The sequence below is a fragment of the Xenopus laevis genome, chromosome 4L, assembly GCF_017654675.1.
Source record: "Xenopus laevis strain J_2021 chromosome 4L, Xenopus_laevis_v10.1, whole genome shotgun sequence".
Classification (NCBI taxonomy): domain Eukaryota; kingdom Metazoa; phylum Chordata; class Amphibia; order Anura; family Pipidae; genus Xenopus; species Xenopus laevis.
This window is the reverse complement of record NC_054377.1, coordinates 139268805-139283264: the sequence shown is the minus strand read 5'-3', so window position 1 is coordinate 139283264 and position 14460 is coordinate 139268805. Positions and strand designations below refer to the sequence as shown.

The 14460-nt window shown below is 42.0% G+C and overlaps 1 protein-coding gene across 2 annotated transcripts; it reads right to left on the bottom strand.

Moving 5' to 3' along the window:
- Positions 1-1642: 1642 nt before the first annotated feature.
- LOC108714699 (ankyrin repeat and SOCS box protein 8) lies at positions 1643-11340 on the bottom strand. Of its 2 annotated transcripts, none has more exons than XM_018259139.2 (5): positions 10837-11340; positions 5874-6068; positions 4094-4287; positions 2666-2794; positions 1643-2307 (listed from the first exon to the last, which is right to left on the bottom strand). In XM_018259139.2, exons 2-5 carry the CDS (start codon positions 6031-6033, stop codon positions 2086-2088), a joined length of 705 nt encoding a protein of 234 aa, XP_018114628.1. In that variant the 5' UTR covers positions 6034-6068; positions 10837-11340; the 3' UTR covers positions 1643-2085. The 2 variants fall into 2 exon arrangements, with proteins under 2 accessions (XP_018114628.1, XP_018114627.1); XM_018259138.2 differs by lacking the exon at positions 10837-11340 and adding an exon at positions 6327-6446.
- Between the last annotated feature and the right edge of the window lie 3120 nt (positions 11341-14460).

Genomic DNA, 14460 nt, shown 5'->3' with positions numbered 1-14460 from the left:
TTATTTGGATAAAATAGAGTTTATGGGAGCTGGCCATTCCGTAACTTGGAACTTTCTGGATAATGGGTTTCCGGTTAAAGGACCCCATACCTCCATTTATATTTCTGACTCTCTCCGAACTTTCTTTAGAGCTGTACATGGGGCTTCAAGAATGGTTCCAGCACCCACTGATGTCTTTTGGGGGGGTTCAATTCCATAAGCGCTGCACATAGAGGGGCTCCAACGAGATAGAAGGAGTGTGGGATAACATAGCAACATGGTGACAGTAGGGCAATATGGCAAAAGTAAGGTTTAGTGTAGCCCAAGCTGTGACCGTTTTTGCTTTTATAGATAAACAACTTCCAGCACCTACAGACCCATCTGCATCCAATGCTTTAGGCACAATTCCTCTGCATGTTTCGATGCTGGCCCATTAGTGCACCACACTGGTAACATCTCAGCTTCCCAAGAGGACACGCAGCAGCTGAAGTATCAGTGTATTGCTTACTGCAGTAGGTGGGTTGATCCCAAGTCAGTCTTCTGGTACACACCAGAAAATCGCCCTGGAACAGGAATCGTCCTGGGGCAGTTATTACTAGACTGTTACCTTGGCTATTGCTCTAGGGTACAAACAAGCTCATCAGCTGCTTCCCGAGGGAGCTCAATAACATAAGCCTTGCTCAGCATTATGTCAAAACACCACAACTTGCTCTTGAGACGGATTTCAGTCTTGTTTTCTGGCATAAAGTTTATATTCCAATATGTTTGTTTCTAGGGTCTATTCATTGATAGTGGTAGGGTCAATGCAGGACATCATTATTTATACTAAGTAGGAATATCCATCCTGTATTCACTGTTGCAATTGGTGGTGGGTGCTGGGCGTAGTATCTCATCTGTGGCAAATATTGTACGCTGAGTCTTGAGATTAATATTATCTTTTGTTTATATAGTGCCAGCATATTCTACAGCACTTTGCAAAGATTATACAGCATTTACAGGAGTCCCTGCCCCAGCAGAGCTTGCACTCTAGGGTCCCTATGCATCACGGTTTTATCAGGAGCCAGTTAACCTTCACTTGTGTTTTTGAAATGTGGGAGCCAATCACAGTACCCAGAGGAAACATACGCACATATGGGGGGGGGGGGAATATACAGACTCTTAGCTTAACATTTATGTATTGGTTCGGATATAGATAAGTGCTGTACTGAATCTAAGTAATGTTAGTTCTTGAGATCAGTATCTGAGTTAATACCAGAGCAACAAACAGCTACTTGACTGCACAGCAACACCTGCCCTAAGCCTTCCCAAGTCACCAGCTATTGTACAGGGACACCCAATCCCACATACCCCCACCCTGCTTGAATTGGGTGCTGGGCTCTCTGGCCAGGTTCCCTTCTGCATGTAACAGCTACTGCAGAGCAAAAAGTAATGAAGTTCAAATGGGACTCATTTATCAGAAAGATATGGGATCTTTTATCCAAAAACTCTGAAACTCTGAATTATGGAAAGGCCATCTCCCATAGACACCATTTTATCCACATAGTCCATATTTGTAAGAATGATTTCCTTTTTCTCTGTAATAATAAAACAGTAGCTTGTACTAAGATATAATTAATCCTTATTGGAAGCAAAACCAGCCTATTGGGTTTATTTAATGTTTACATGATTTTCTAGTAGACTTTATGTATGAAGATCCAAATTATGGAAAGATACGTCATCCAGAAAACCCTATGTCCCTGGCATTATGGATAACAGGTCCTATACCTGTACAGCTCTGGGGCAGAATTACACAAAACGCCAAAAAATGGGCACACACAATGGAGCACATGTAGAAGTCCTGATGTAGAAAATAAGTAAATCCTTCCACAGGACTATGAAACTCATGGGCAATTACTTTACCCAAATCAGTCTTCCCTTGGTGCTGGCTGGGCTTCTTGCTTGTACAAACATTTCTTTTACATGGTCGGTCTTCTGCCCACAAGTTTATAGAACTTTTTCCAGTAGTCTCCCCAATCATTGAGTATAGAAATGTATCATCTCTGCATAGTTACAACACAAAGCAATTCCTGGAGGCATATTATACAGTGATATGTACATCAGCTAGTGCTAAACGGGTTCCTGCAGTACCAGGTCCTCAAACATAAGATAGCACTTCAGGGATTCTGGCAAGTTGAAAGTCCTAATGGCTTGGAGGCGTCGGGGACCCAGAGTGGCTCGGATCCGCAGGCGACTGAGATGCTTCAGAGAGCGAGGCTGCCGTGAGCAAGATTCAATCCAGGCAATGAAGCCAACTTGGGAAGCAAGGCGTTTGGGAGGCAATCCTGTTTTCTGAAAGGCAAGGAACAATCACAGGTAAATATTAAGCACCAAGATAGGCCATGGACTATGTGATCATCATGTGTCAGACAAGAGGGGGCGCGCACTTGATCAAATCTGGGTAAACTAATACTGTACCCCCAGCTTATATAAAGCAGCACCTTGGAATTCAGTGACCAGAATGTGGACATGAGGCTACAGGTCAAATATCTTTATATAAAGATATATGTGTTGGTCCTCAAACAATGGTCCATTCTTACCAAGGATGACAAACTGGAGGCTCTTCACAAGTTGTTGGTACTGATACGAGGGATAAGCACTTTAAAGGCTGAGGATAAAACAATTAAACCTTTTTTGTCCTGTTCCATACCTTGTTCTTATAAGTTGTGTCAGCTCCGGCCTGCACCAAGAGCCGTATGCACTCCATTTGCCCACTGCAAGCGGCCAGATACATTGGGGTAACCCCCCAGTTATCCTGCAGGTTGACATCAGCTCCATGCTATTGGGGGAGAAAAAGAATTTCCATGTTATCGACCATTTGTCAACCAATCATTTTGCAGCACATACAGGGAGAATATGCCCAGAAGAAGACAATGCCCAGAATGTCCACAAATAGACAATGGCCACAGTGTATGGAAGTTCCGTCTAAATATTCGGAAGGGGTTTGTTACAGTGAGAGGTGTGAAGATGTGGAATTCTCTCCCTGAATCAGTGGTACAGGCTGATACATTAGATAGGTTTAAGAAGGGGTTGGATGGTGTTTAGCAAGTGAGGGAATACAGGGTTATGGATAGGGTTGCCACCTTTTCTGGAAAAAAATACCAGCCTTCCTATATTCTTACCGTTTTTTCTCATTAATAACTTTGGCATCAAGCATAATTTTTACTGGCCAGGCCGGTAAAATACCAGCCAGGTGGCAACCCTAGTTATGGAAGATAGCTCATAGTACAAGTTGATCTGAGGCAAATTGGGGAGGCTTCAAAAGTTTTTTTTTTTTTTTTGCCTTCCTCTGGATCAACTGGCAGTTAGGCTAGACTTAAATGAGAATTCAACCGTTAACTAAAAAAACTCCTACCCCCCTACCCTACGTTTATTTTTTCAACTTAACTTACAATATTACTATGTCTTGCCATAGTCAATGAGCTTCCTCTATTTCTGGGATGGCCAACCTGTGCCCAGATAGGGAACCAGCCACTAGGGTTAATTGGCTTATAATGTGTGTGCTTGTTGTGTGATAAGGAAGATAGATTGCAAGCTCCCCTGGGGCAGGGACTGATATAAATGGTAAGTAATCTGTGTAAAGTGCTGTGCAAATGTACCGGTACTAAAGAAATAAAGGATTAGTATAATGCAGCCACTTAGAAGCAGATAATGAAAATACATTATTGGGTGCATTTAACACATAAAGAACATTAAGAGGGTAATGTAACAATAGTAATGTTTGCGGCAATTGTTTTCCGAAGTTGCCTCACGAGGAAACTTTGGGCGATTTCGGAAAACAAATCGCCACGTGTGATTAGCGCTGGCGATTTTTCATTTTAGCCAGCGCAGAGTGAGGAAAGGAGTTTGGGGAGATTGTTCGCCGGAAAGTCGAGGTGATTAGTCGCCAGGCAACCAAATCTACCCCAAAACGCCCAGTGTGACCTTACCATTAATTCACAGGTGCACCGGCTAATTGTTTATTCTGGGGAACTAGAACTGCAGCAAACTTTGCACTTGAGATTGAATTTCTCCCAATGCTTCTCCCTTTTTGGGGCACATGCAGGAGCAGTATACACTGAATGAGAAATTGACCCACCTGTATAAGCAAAAGGGCACAGTCTGGGAACAATCCGATGGCGGCATGGAGTGGGGTCCCGCCATGTTTACAGCAGCTGTTTACATTTGCCCCATAGTGCAGCAATAACTCCATGGCGAGGCGTTGGCCCTTATATGCAGCCCAGTACAGCGACGTCTTTCCATAATAATCTTTCCTGTCAACCAGCTCCTTGTCTGAAATTCCCAATGGGAGAAACCTGTAGTTAGTGGTGCACTGGAGACAGGAGAAATGGAAAACTTACAGGAAGATAAAAGTATTTCCCTATGTCCCCTGAGCCATCATTATGGCACATACATGTAGGGTTAGATGTACTGCCTGCCATAAAGCATGGCTTATACCTATGTATATACAGGTAAGGGACCTGTTATCCAGAAAGCTTAGGACAAAGAGTTTTTTCGGATAATGGATCTTTCTGTAATTTCGATCTTCATACCTTAAGTCTACTCGTAAATCATTTATACATTAAAGGAACAGTAACACCAAAAAATTAAAGCGTCTTAAAGTAATGAAAATATAATGTACTGTTACTCTACTACAGTGATAAAACTGATGTGTTTGCTATAGAAACACAACTATACTTTATATAAACAAGTTGCTGTGTAGCCATGGAGGCAGCCATTCAAAGCTGAAAAGGCTCAGGGTACACAGCAGAGAACAGATGAGCTCTGTAGTGTACAATGGGATTCTTCAGAACTTATCTGTTATCTATCCTCTGCTTGAATGGCTGCCCCCATGGCTACACAGCAGTTTATTTATATATACTATAGTAGTATTTATCTGTTATCTACTGTGTATCCTGTGCTTGAATGGCTGCCCCCATGGCTACACAGCAGCTGGTTTATATAAACTATAGTAGTACTTATCTGTTATCTACTGTGTATCCTGTGCTTGAATGGCTGCCCCCATGGCTACACAGCAGCTTGTTTATATAAACTATAGTAGTACTTATCTGTTATCTACTGTGTATCCTGTGCTTGAATGGCTGCCCCCATGGCTACACAGCAGCTTATTTATATAAACTATAGTAGTACTAATCTGTTATCTACTGTGTATCATGGGCTTGAATGGCTGCCCCCATGGCTACACAGCAGCTTGTTTATATAAACTATAGTAGTACTTATCTGTTATCTACTGTGTATCCTGTGCTTGAATGGCTGCCCGAGGCTTCACAGCATCTTGTTTATATAAACTATAGTAGTACTTATCTGTTATCTACTATGTATCCTGTGCTTGAATTACTGCCCCCATGGCTACACAGCAGTTTGTTTATATAAACTATAGTAGTGTTTCTGAAGCAAACACATCTGTTTTACCAGTGCAGGGCGACAGTACATTATATTTTCATTACTTTAAGACTCTTTCATTTATTAGTGTTACTGTTCCGTTAAATAAACCCCATCGGCTGGTTTTGCCTCCAATAAGGATTAATTATATCTTAGTTGGGATCAAGTACAAGCTACTGTTTTATTAGTACAGAGAAAAGGGAAATCGTTTTTTAAAAATTTGGATTATTTGGATAAAATGGTGTGTATGGAAGGCTGCCTTTCCTTAATTCACAGCTTTCTGGATAACAGGTTTTCAGATAACAAATTCCATACCTAATTCTTTAGGGTCCTCTGTTATCTTGAGCCCATCATATCTCAATGACAGTTGCAACAGCCCATTGCAGTATGATCAGGTATATATGTATATTGATGTATATATCACATTCTATATAGCAGCATTCAGGCTGGAGTGGAGCACGAATATAGACACAAACCTGTAGTGCTGAGTAACACACGGAGCTTCTCCACATTCCCTCTGCTGGCCTCGTAGTGAACGTCTGTCCACTTGTAGTTGTAACTGGGGGCCACTTGATAATGTCTCACCTGGGTCTTGGTGCAGTGAGACCTCGACAGGGAGCTGATGTAGAAACCCATCTGTCTCAAGGGGAGAGACACTCACAGAGCGACATCTGGTGAGACAATGAAGAATAGAATAGAGAGGAGGGAGCACAAAACATAAACAGATTCACAGACATCCAGGGTAGGACTGGCCTAGTGACCATTAGGATCTCCTGGAGGCCCCGGCATTACACCAGCTTGTTGGTTCCTACATATGGTCCAACTAGGCAGTCACTACATCCATTACTGTATATCATTTTGTCCAAGTACCAAAAAAAGCAAATTGTAATGTAACCATGAAAGTTTGAGTTTCCAAAGCCAGACTATACCAGGCCTCAGGGCCAGATTTAGTTTAGGGCAGAAAGGGTGTTTGCCTGGACCCCCAGCATCAAAGAATCTCATTAGTTGTACTTGATCCAACAACTCAAATCTCAATGAAGAGTCCAAATGATCACATGACACTTGCACCTGATTGCACACACCCACTCAGAGTATAATTGCAGATTGTGTGTCTGTGCAATGGGATCATTCCATGCCAGACAATCTGATTTGTTAGATCTCACACCTGTAAGAATGGAAATTTGCATAAAGTCTGAGCTTGGTCCCCATTCACAAAATAACGGTACTGCAGTGTAAAATATACTGTATTTACAAGCAGCATGGCCAATCCTGGATTTGTGGAAAGGCCACAATGGCCCGGGCCTTGGCGGCAGAATTTATGGGGCAGCATGTTGCCCAACCACATTCCCAATGTTTGGGAAGCAATGGATATGGGCAGAGGATACTATAGTTTTTTTTAGAATTTCCCTTGCACTAATCCCCAGTGCTCTGGACCCAATGATAAAAATCTGCACATGGAATGGGGCAACGAATGGCAGGGGGCCTAGGGGTGTCTATTATGTAAATCCGGCCCTGAGCATGGCAACACCTACTCACCATGAAAATATGCAGAGAATGGACAGTTTGTACTCACTCAATAGTATTTCCTTATATAAACCTACATATAGAGGTGTCTTTGCTTTTTTTTTGTCCTAGGCCATCTAGTAGGATACTTGCTCTGTAGTTGCTGTATGTGGGGGTCAGGAAAAACTCAACCCGTGCCTGACCCTAACCTGCAAAACCTAATACTACTAATCGCCCCAAACTGCCTCCCGTGCCTTGCCGCTGGCTAAAATGTAAATCACCAACGGGATGGCACTTGGAACGATTTGTTTTCCGAAGTTGCCCGAAGTTGCCTGACAAGGAAACTTCGGGCGACTTCAGAAAACGAATAACTCCGAGTGCCATCCTGCTGGCGATTAATCTCCCCGAATCTGCCTGTGTGTCCTGACCCTTACTAGTCTGACCCGCACCCAAGCCTAACCCAACGCAATGGTTGGCCAAATTTCAAGCAGAACCCGCCCAACATATGGTCAACAACTCAAACATCACTATTACTCTTCCCCTGTGACATTTTTGGGAAATCTTGAAACCATTAGAAGTGAATAGAAAGAATCCTATGACTTTCTCTGGAAACTATAGTTTGGTAGTGACTACTTCACCCCCTGAAGCAGCAGAACTCTTACCAAGGGAGTAGTGATACATCCAATCACATGTAACCAGGAGCCCTGTAATAGCGATTAACTGAATATTGTGAGTCTGATTATTTGTGCCTTTATGAAATGCCAAGTTGTTCAGTATATTGCCACTGCACCGTATGGCACCATCAGAACTCCATGCGATTCAAAACTGTCACTTGTCTTTCTACTTTCTGACCCTGTTGTACAAATAACAGCAATGAACTGACACATTTGTACCCTGATACATTCTACACCACATTATCGACAGTTAAAGGGATACTGTCATGGGGAAAAAAAAAATTCAAAATGAATCAGTTAATAGTGCTGCTCCAGCAGAATTCTGCACTGAAATCCATTTCTCAAAAGAGCAAACAGATTTTTTTATATTCAATTTTGAAATCTGATATGGGGCTAGACATTTTGTCAATTTCCCAGCTGCCCCAAGTCATTTGACTTGTGCTCTGATAAACTTCAATCACTCTTTACTGCTGTACTGCAAGTTGGAGTGATATCACCCCCCCCCCCCAACAGCCAAACAACAGAACAATGGGAAGGTAACCAGATAGCAGCTCCCTAACACAAGATAACAGCTGCCTGGTAGATCTAATAACAACACTCAATCATAAAAACCCATGTCCCACTGAGACACATTTCTCTCCTAAAGTGCAGGCACAAGTCACATGACTTGGGGCAGCTGGGAAATTGACAAAATGTCTAGCCCCATGTCAGATTTCAAAAATGAATATAAAAAAATCTGTTTGCTCTTTTGAGAAATGAATTCCAGTGCAGAATTCTGCTGGAGTAGCACTATTAACTGGTGTGTTTTAAAAAAAACCCATGTTTTCAGATGAATCTGAATCCTGCTGAATATGGCCGAATCCTGGCGAAATAATGAACCGAATCCACGATTCGGTGCATCCCTAATATATATACAAATCTTGGTTTACCACACACCATTGTTTAATCGATTGACCTGGATGCTACCAACATGCTTGAATTCAAAGGCTCCTATGTGCACCCTCTCATTTTGAAACCTTTATATATATATATATATATATATATATATATATATATATATATATATATATATATATATATATATATATATATATATATATATATATATATATATGTCCCGTCTCCTAGTTTTAGAGGGGCCTCATACAAAATAATCATATTTGCAGAACTGAAAAAGACAAATGCATTCACTGTGCAATAACTGAAATATCTGGTATTTACACAAGAGATAGACAACCACTGTCTTGTTGTTCCCCTTTAATTTTAACTTTTAGTAGGATGTAGCGAATGACATTCTGAGACCATTTGCAGTTGGTTTTCATTTTTTATTATTTGTGGTTTTTGAGTTATTTAGCTTTTTATTCCGCAGCTCTCCAGTTTGCCATTCTAGCAATCTGGTTGCTAGGGTCCAAATTACAATAGCAACCATGCATTCATTTGAATAGGAGACAGGAATATGAATAGGAGAGGCCTGAATAAAAAGATGAGTAATACCAATAGAAAGTAGCAATAACAATACATTTGTAGCCTTCAAGAGCATTTGTTTTGTTTTAAGATGGGGTCAGTGACCCCCATTTGAAAGCTGGAAAGTGTCAGAAGAAAAAGGAAAACTATTCAAAAACTGTAAAAAATAAAAAAAAAGAAGACCAATTGAAAAATTGTTTAGAATTAGCCAGTGGCGGAACTGCCAGAGGAACAGGGGGTGCGATTGGGCCAGGGCCCCGCTGATTCGGTTGCAAAATCACGTACAGGGGGGAGGGCCCGGGTGCACGTCCTGCACCAGGGCCCACCTCCATCTAGTTCCGTCACTGGAATTAGCTATTCTGTTACTTGGGTCATTTAGACCGTAGCAACCAGATAGCGCCTAGTGATAGTTCCAGACTTGGGAGCCTCGGAACAAAAAGCTAAATAATTCAAAAACAATTACAAATTGACTCTGAATATCATACTGATTCTCCTGAATTTCAATTTCACATTCACACCACTGCTTGGTTTCTAGGGTATTTTATACCTTAGCGACCATATAGCAGCCGAAGCTGAACAAAAAAGCTAAATAATTCAAAAACCAATCATAAAAAAATGAAGACCAATTACAAATTGTCTCTAAATATACAGCGCTGTGAAATATGCTGGCGCTATATAAATAAATGTTAATAATAATAAATATCACACCTAATGTTTTTAAAGGTAAATGTGTCTATCATACAACGAACATGCCCTCCTGTCAGCCAATAGCCCAGGTCACTTTTTAGTAGTCAATGTGAATGAATGACTTGCCCCAGTTATAATGAACCCCAGAGCTGTTGGATATTAGGGTTGCAGATAATCTCAGTTTTCATTGTGGCTCATACAGTATATTCCTTTCTCACATCCCTAGACTGTAGGATTAGAGGAGGAAATAGAAGCTGTTCTAGTTGAACTACAACCACCAACAGCTGAACTACAACTTCATGGGATGTGAATGTGCATTTTAGACACAGCTGGAGGGTTCAGTGCAGTCAGCACCATCAGTTGCCCCTGTGTGATTTCTCCTGCTAGCCCACTGAGCCCACAATGGCATGTGTCACACACACTGGGCAGTACTTACTATACGCTGGGTGAGAAGTACTTACTCTACAGTGAGTGAGCAGTACTTCCTATACAGTGAGTGAGCAGTACTTACTATACACTGAGTGAGCGGTACTTACTATACAGTGAGTGAGCAGTACTTACTATACAGTGAGTGAGCGGTACTTACTATACAGTGAGTGAGCGGTACTTACTTTACAGTGAGTGAGCGGTACTTACTATACACCGAGTGAGCGGTACTTACTATACACTGAGTGAGCGGTACTTACTTTACAGTGAGTGAGCGGTACTTACTATAAAGTGAGTGAGCAGTGCTTACTATACAGTGAGTGAGCAGTGCTTACTATACAGTGAGTGAGCAGTACTTACTATACAGTGAGTGAGCAGTAGTTACTATACAGTGAGTGAGCAGTAGTTACTATACAGTGAGTGAGTAGTAGTTACTATACAGTGAGTGCGTAGTAGTTACTATACAGTGAGTGAGTAGTAGTTACTATACAGCGAGTGAGTAGTAGTTACTATACAGTGAGTGCGTAGTAGTTACTATACAGTGAGTGAGTAGTAGTTACTATACAGTGAGTGAGTAGTAGTTACTATACAGTGAGTGAGTAGTACTTACTATACAGTGAGTGAGTAGTAGTTACTATACAGTGAGTGAGTAGTAGTTACTATACAGTGAGTGAGTAGTACTTACCATACCAGGGCTCTCATGTGCCAGGCTGTGTGTATCTCTCCAGGGCCCTTGATGTTGAAGAATTTCCAGGGAAGGAGTTTAGAGGGGTCTCTTATTGTTGCGGCTGAAGGAAGTCACGTCCCTGGCCTCCCCTGCACAGACTATAGGGAATATCTAGGGACACGGAGACACAGTTACTGCGCTGCCTCCACGTAGGGTCGGACTTGTACCCGCTGATAATGGGCTCAATCAGGGACACGGGGCTAATACAGAGCAGCCTCCCCTCCTGCCCATAGCGCCCGCCCTCCTCCTCCTCAGCTTGATCTCCGGGACACGGACATTTGGATACAGAAACTACGGGATCCGGTGAGTCCTGCTGACCCGGTTCTGATGGTTCCCAGTCCCGCACTGTCCCCTCGCTTCCCCCCTTGTGCCTTGGGCTCAGTCTGTGGCCGCTCTCCAGGGTGCTGAAAACAGCCCTCACTGCGCATGCGCCGCCGCTCTCATTGCCACATCAGTAACTGCTGCTGAGATACAGCCCTGGCACAGACTAGACTCACACTGGTATCACTGGGCTTCTCATGGGCCTCTTGTTACTGCCTTCTGATCTTATCCACTGTTACATGAGCTCCTACTGCTGGGGCTTAGGGACATTATTAAAGGGGTGATTCACCTTTAAATTAACTTTTAGTATGTTATAGAATGGCTAACTCTAAGCAACTTTTCAATTGGTCTTTATTATTTATTTCTTATAGTTTTTAAATGATTTGCCTTCGTCTTCTGACTCTTTCCAGCTTTCAAATGGGGGGGTCACTGGCCCCATCTAAAAAAACATCTTTCTATTCAGACCTCTCCAATTCATATTCCAGTCTCTTATTGAAATCAATGCATGGTTGTTAGGGTCATTTGGACCCTAGTAACCAGATTGCTGAAATGGCAAACTGGAGAGCTGCTGAATAAAAAGCTAAATAACTCAAAAATCACAAATAATAAAAATCAGTTGCAGATTGTCTCAGAATATCACTCTCTACATCCTACTAACAGTTAAGGTGAGATCTAAGAGGAAAGCAGACAATTAAAAACTAAAAGCATTAAATAACAAAGGCCAACTGAAAAGTTGCTTAGAATGAGTCATTCTATAACATACCAAAAGTTAACTTAAAGGGTTTGTTCCCCTTTAAATTAAATTTAAGTATGATATAGAGAGTGATATTCTGAGACAATTTGCAATTGTTTTTCATTTGATATTATTTGTGGTTTGTGAGTTATTTAGCTTTTTATTTAACAGCTCTCCAGTTTGTAATTTCAGCAATCTGGTTGCTAGGGTCCAAATTACCCTAGCAACCATGCATTGATTTCAATAAGAGACGTGGGTCGGCGGTTCTGCGGGTTTGCAGGTCAGGCTGTGGGTCTTCTGAATAGTGATTTTTACTCCTTTTTTCTGATCACGTCTACTTACTGATGATATCACTTCCGGTTTACAATGACAACACTTCCTGTTTTACTCCCTTTTTTCTGATCACGCCTACTTCCAATGATGTCACTTCCGGTTTACAACGACAGCACTTCCTGATTCTTGATGGTCAGCGGGTCGCGGATAAGGTACTTGAGGGTCGGGTAGCAGGTCCAAGCGGGTAAGAATTCGGCTTGCGGGTACGGGTTCCAAAAAATGGACCCGCGCAGGAATCTACAACATGTTGCTCGCAAGCCATTGGTTGGGAATAACTGCTATAGAGGGATCAGACCCCACATGGGGGCCAGGTTTTGCTTCCTCTGTTTCAGGGGGTTGCACTTTACCAGTCACATGTTATATTGGTGGTCATCCCCAATTATTGTGTGCTGCAGGCAATCCATGATTTTGTCCAGGCCAGGGCCTATAACCATTGTTTGGGGAGGGGGCTCCAAATGTTACGCCACTGGGCACAGATTGATGTTTTATCCAATTCATGTTCTATTTATTAAAGCAGATAGGTTTGTGCGAATGTGTTCAGTTACTATAAGGAAGTCCAATGCCACTTGGAAGCACAAAGATGAGCTACACAAAACACACACTTCTTCTGCACTCAATACGTCCCATTATAACAACATTAACAAACCTACTCAGCTATGAATTATATCCATCCAATATCTATATTTTAATGTTGGCTCTAGCAAAATAAGAAGATCAATATTGCCTTGACACAAGGAGAACTAATTGCCCTAATTTTCAGGAATGGCATTTTCGTTTAAGATTCATTCATTAAACAGAAAATATGTTAATAAAATATTTTATGCCCTAAAACAGGGATCCCCAACTTTTTTTTTTTTTTTTTTACCAATGAGTCAAATTCAAATGTAAATAGAGTTGGGGAGCAACACCAGTATTAAAAACGTCCTGTGGGTGCCAAATAAGTCCTGTGATTGGCTATTCTGTATCCTCTATGTGGACTGGCAGCCTACAGTTTGGCAGTAAACCTAGTTTTACACCAAACCAGGAATTCAAAAATAAGCTCGTTTTGAGGCCACTGGGAGCAACATGTTACACATCAGCCACTTGGGGATCACTGCCCTAAAATATCCTTTCCTTCTGTGATTAATGCCTTTTCTCTTTGCTTCCCATTTTTTATGGTTTATTTCATTTTCTGTTGCCTTCGTCTGTCTCCCTTTCTCACACTGTGTCCTGCCTTCCACTACCCAACCCTGATTATCTGTTATTTCACCCCCCATTCTATATTTTATTGACCTTCACTTCAGTTGTTGTTGGTTTCCCTCTGTCCACCATTGTTCTACTTTACCTCTTCACATATTGCCCTTTCATTAAAACATATAGTTTTTCACACATTTCTTCCCTCCATGCATGGGTTGTGGAGGTAGCTTAGTAGTGGTGCTGTGTTCCCTGGATACCTAGAGTGATATCACAATGGTCACGCAATCAGCAAAGCAAGAACCACACACACTCCTTTATGTGAAAAATTGCTTTAACCAGTCTTTATTCGGCCACAGAGAGTGCAATAGTGGCCAAATAAAGACTGGGTAAAGCCCACCAGTGTGTGTGGTTAATGCTTTGCTAATTGCCTGGCATTTCCAGCTCACTAAGGCCCAAGCATCCCCTACAGGCCCAATATAAAGCAGAGCTCTATGGCAGTTTATAAACCCTCTAGCATTTGTCATTATTTGCATATTCAAATTTCCCACCTCATTTTGCTCTGCCTTTTGGCTGCTTTCTCAAGCTTGCAGACCCTTCAAAACGACTGAGGGGAACCCGCATCTGCTGGGTCATTAGGGCCCATGAAGCCAGGCCCACTGTATTTTCTCCCAGTCCTGCACCGGCCCAGTCCAACTCTGCCAGTCCAATGTCACCCCACAGTATCTGAGTATTAGACAACGATGCACCTAATCCAGGATTCGGTTCAGTATGTGGCTGAATCCTTGTGCCTGGTTGAACCGAATCTGAATCCTTAAAATGTATTTAATCTCACAGTGCCTGTGAGTTTCTCTTTTTCCCTCCTGCCCCTGATTTGCATATGCAAATTAGGATTCGGTATTCGGCCAAATATTTCACAAAGGATTGCAGGGTTCAGCCCAATCCCAAAATAATGGATCTTGTGCTTCCCTAGTATTAGCATTACCATAATAACCAAGAACATAGCAACATGGAAACATTGG

What these genes read in the sequence shown, in the direction of transcription:
- LOC108714699 (XM_018259139.2), bottom strand. Translation starts at nt 6,033, where the DNA reads ATGGGTTTCTACATCAGCTCCCTGTCGAGGTCTCACTGCACCAAGACC. An exon ending in GTGCCCTTTTGCTTATACAG is followed by an intron (nt 2,795 to 4,093) that starts GTGGGTCAATTT and finishes CTCCCCCAATAG; the next exon opens with CATGGAGCTGATGTCAACCT. An exon ending in ACACAACTTATAAGAACAAG is followed by an intron (nt 2,308 to 2,665) that starts GTATGGAACAGG and finishes CTTGCCTTTCAG; the next exon opens with AAAACAGGATTGCCTCCCAA.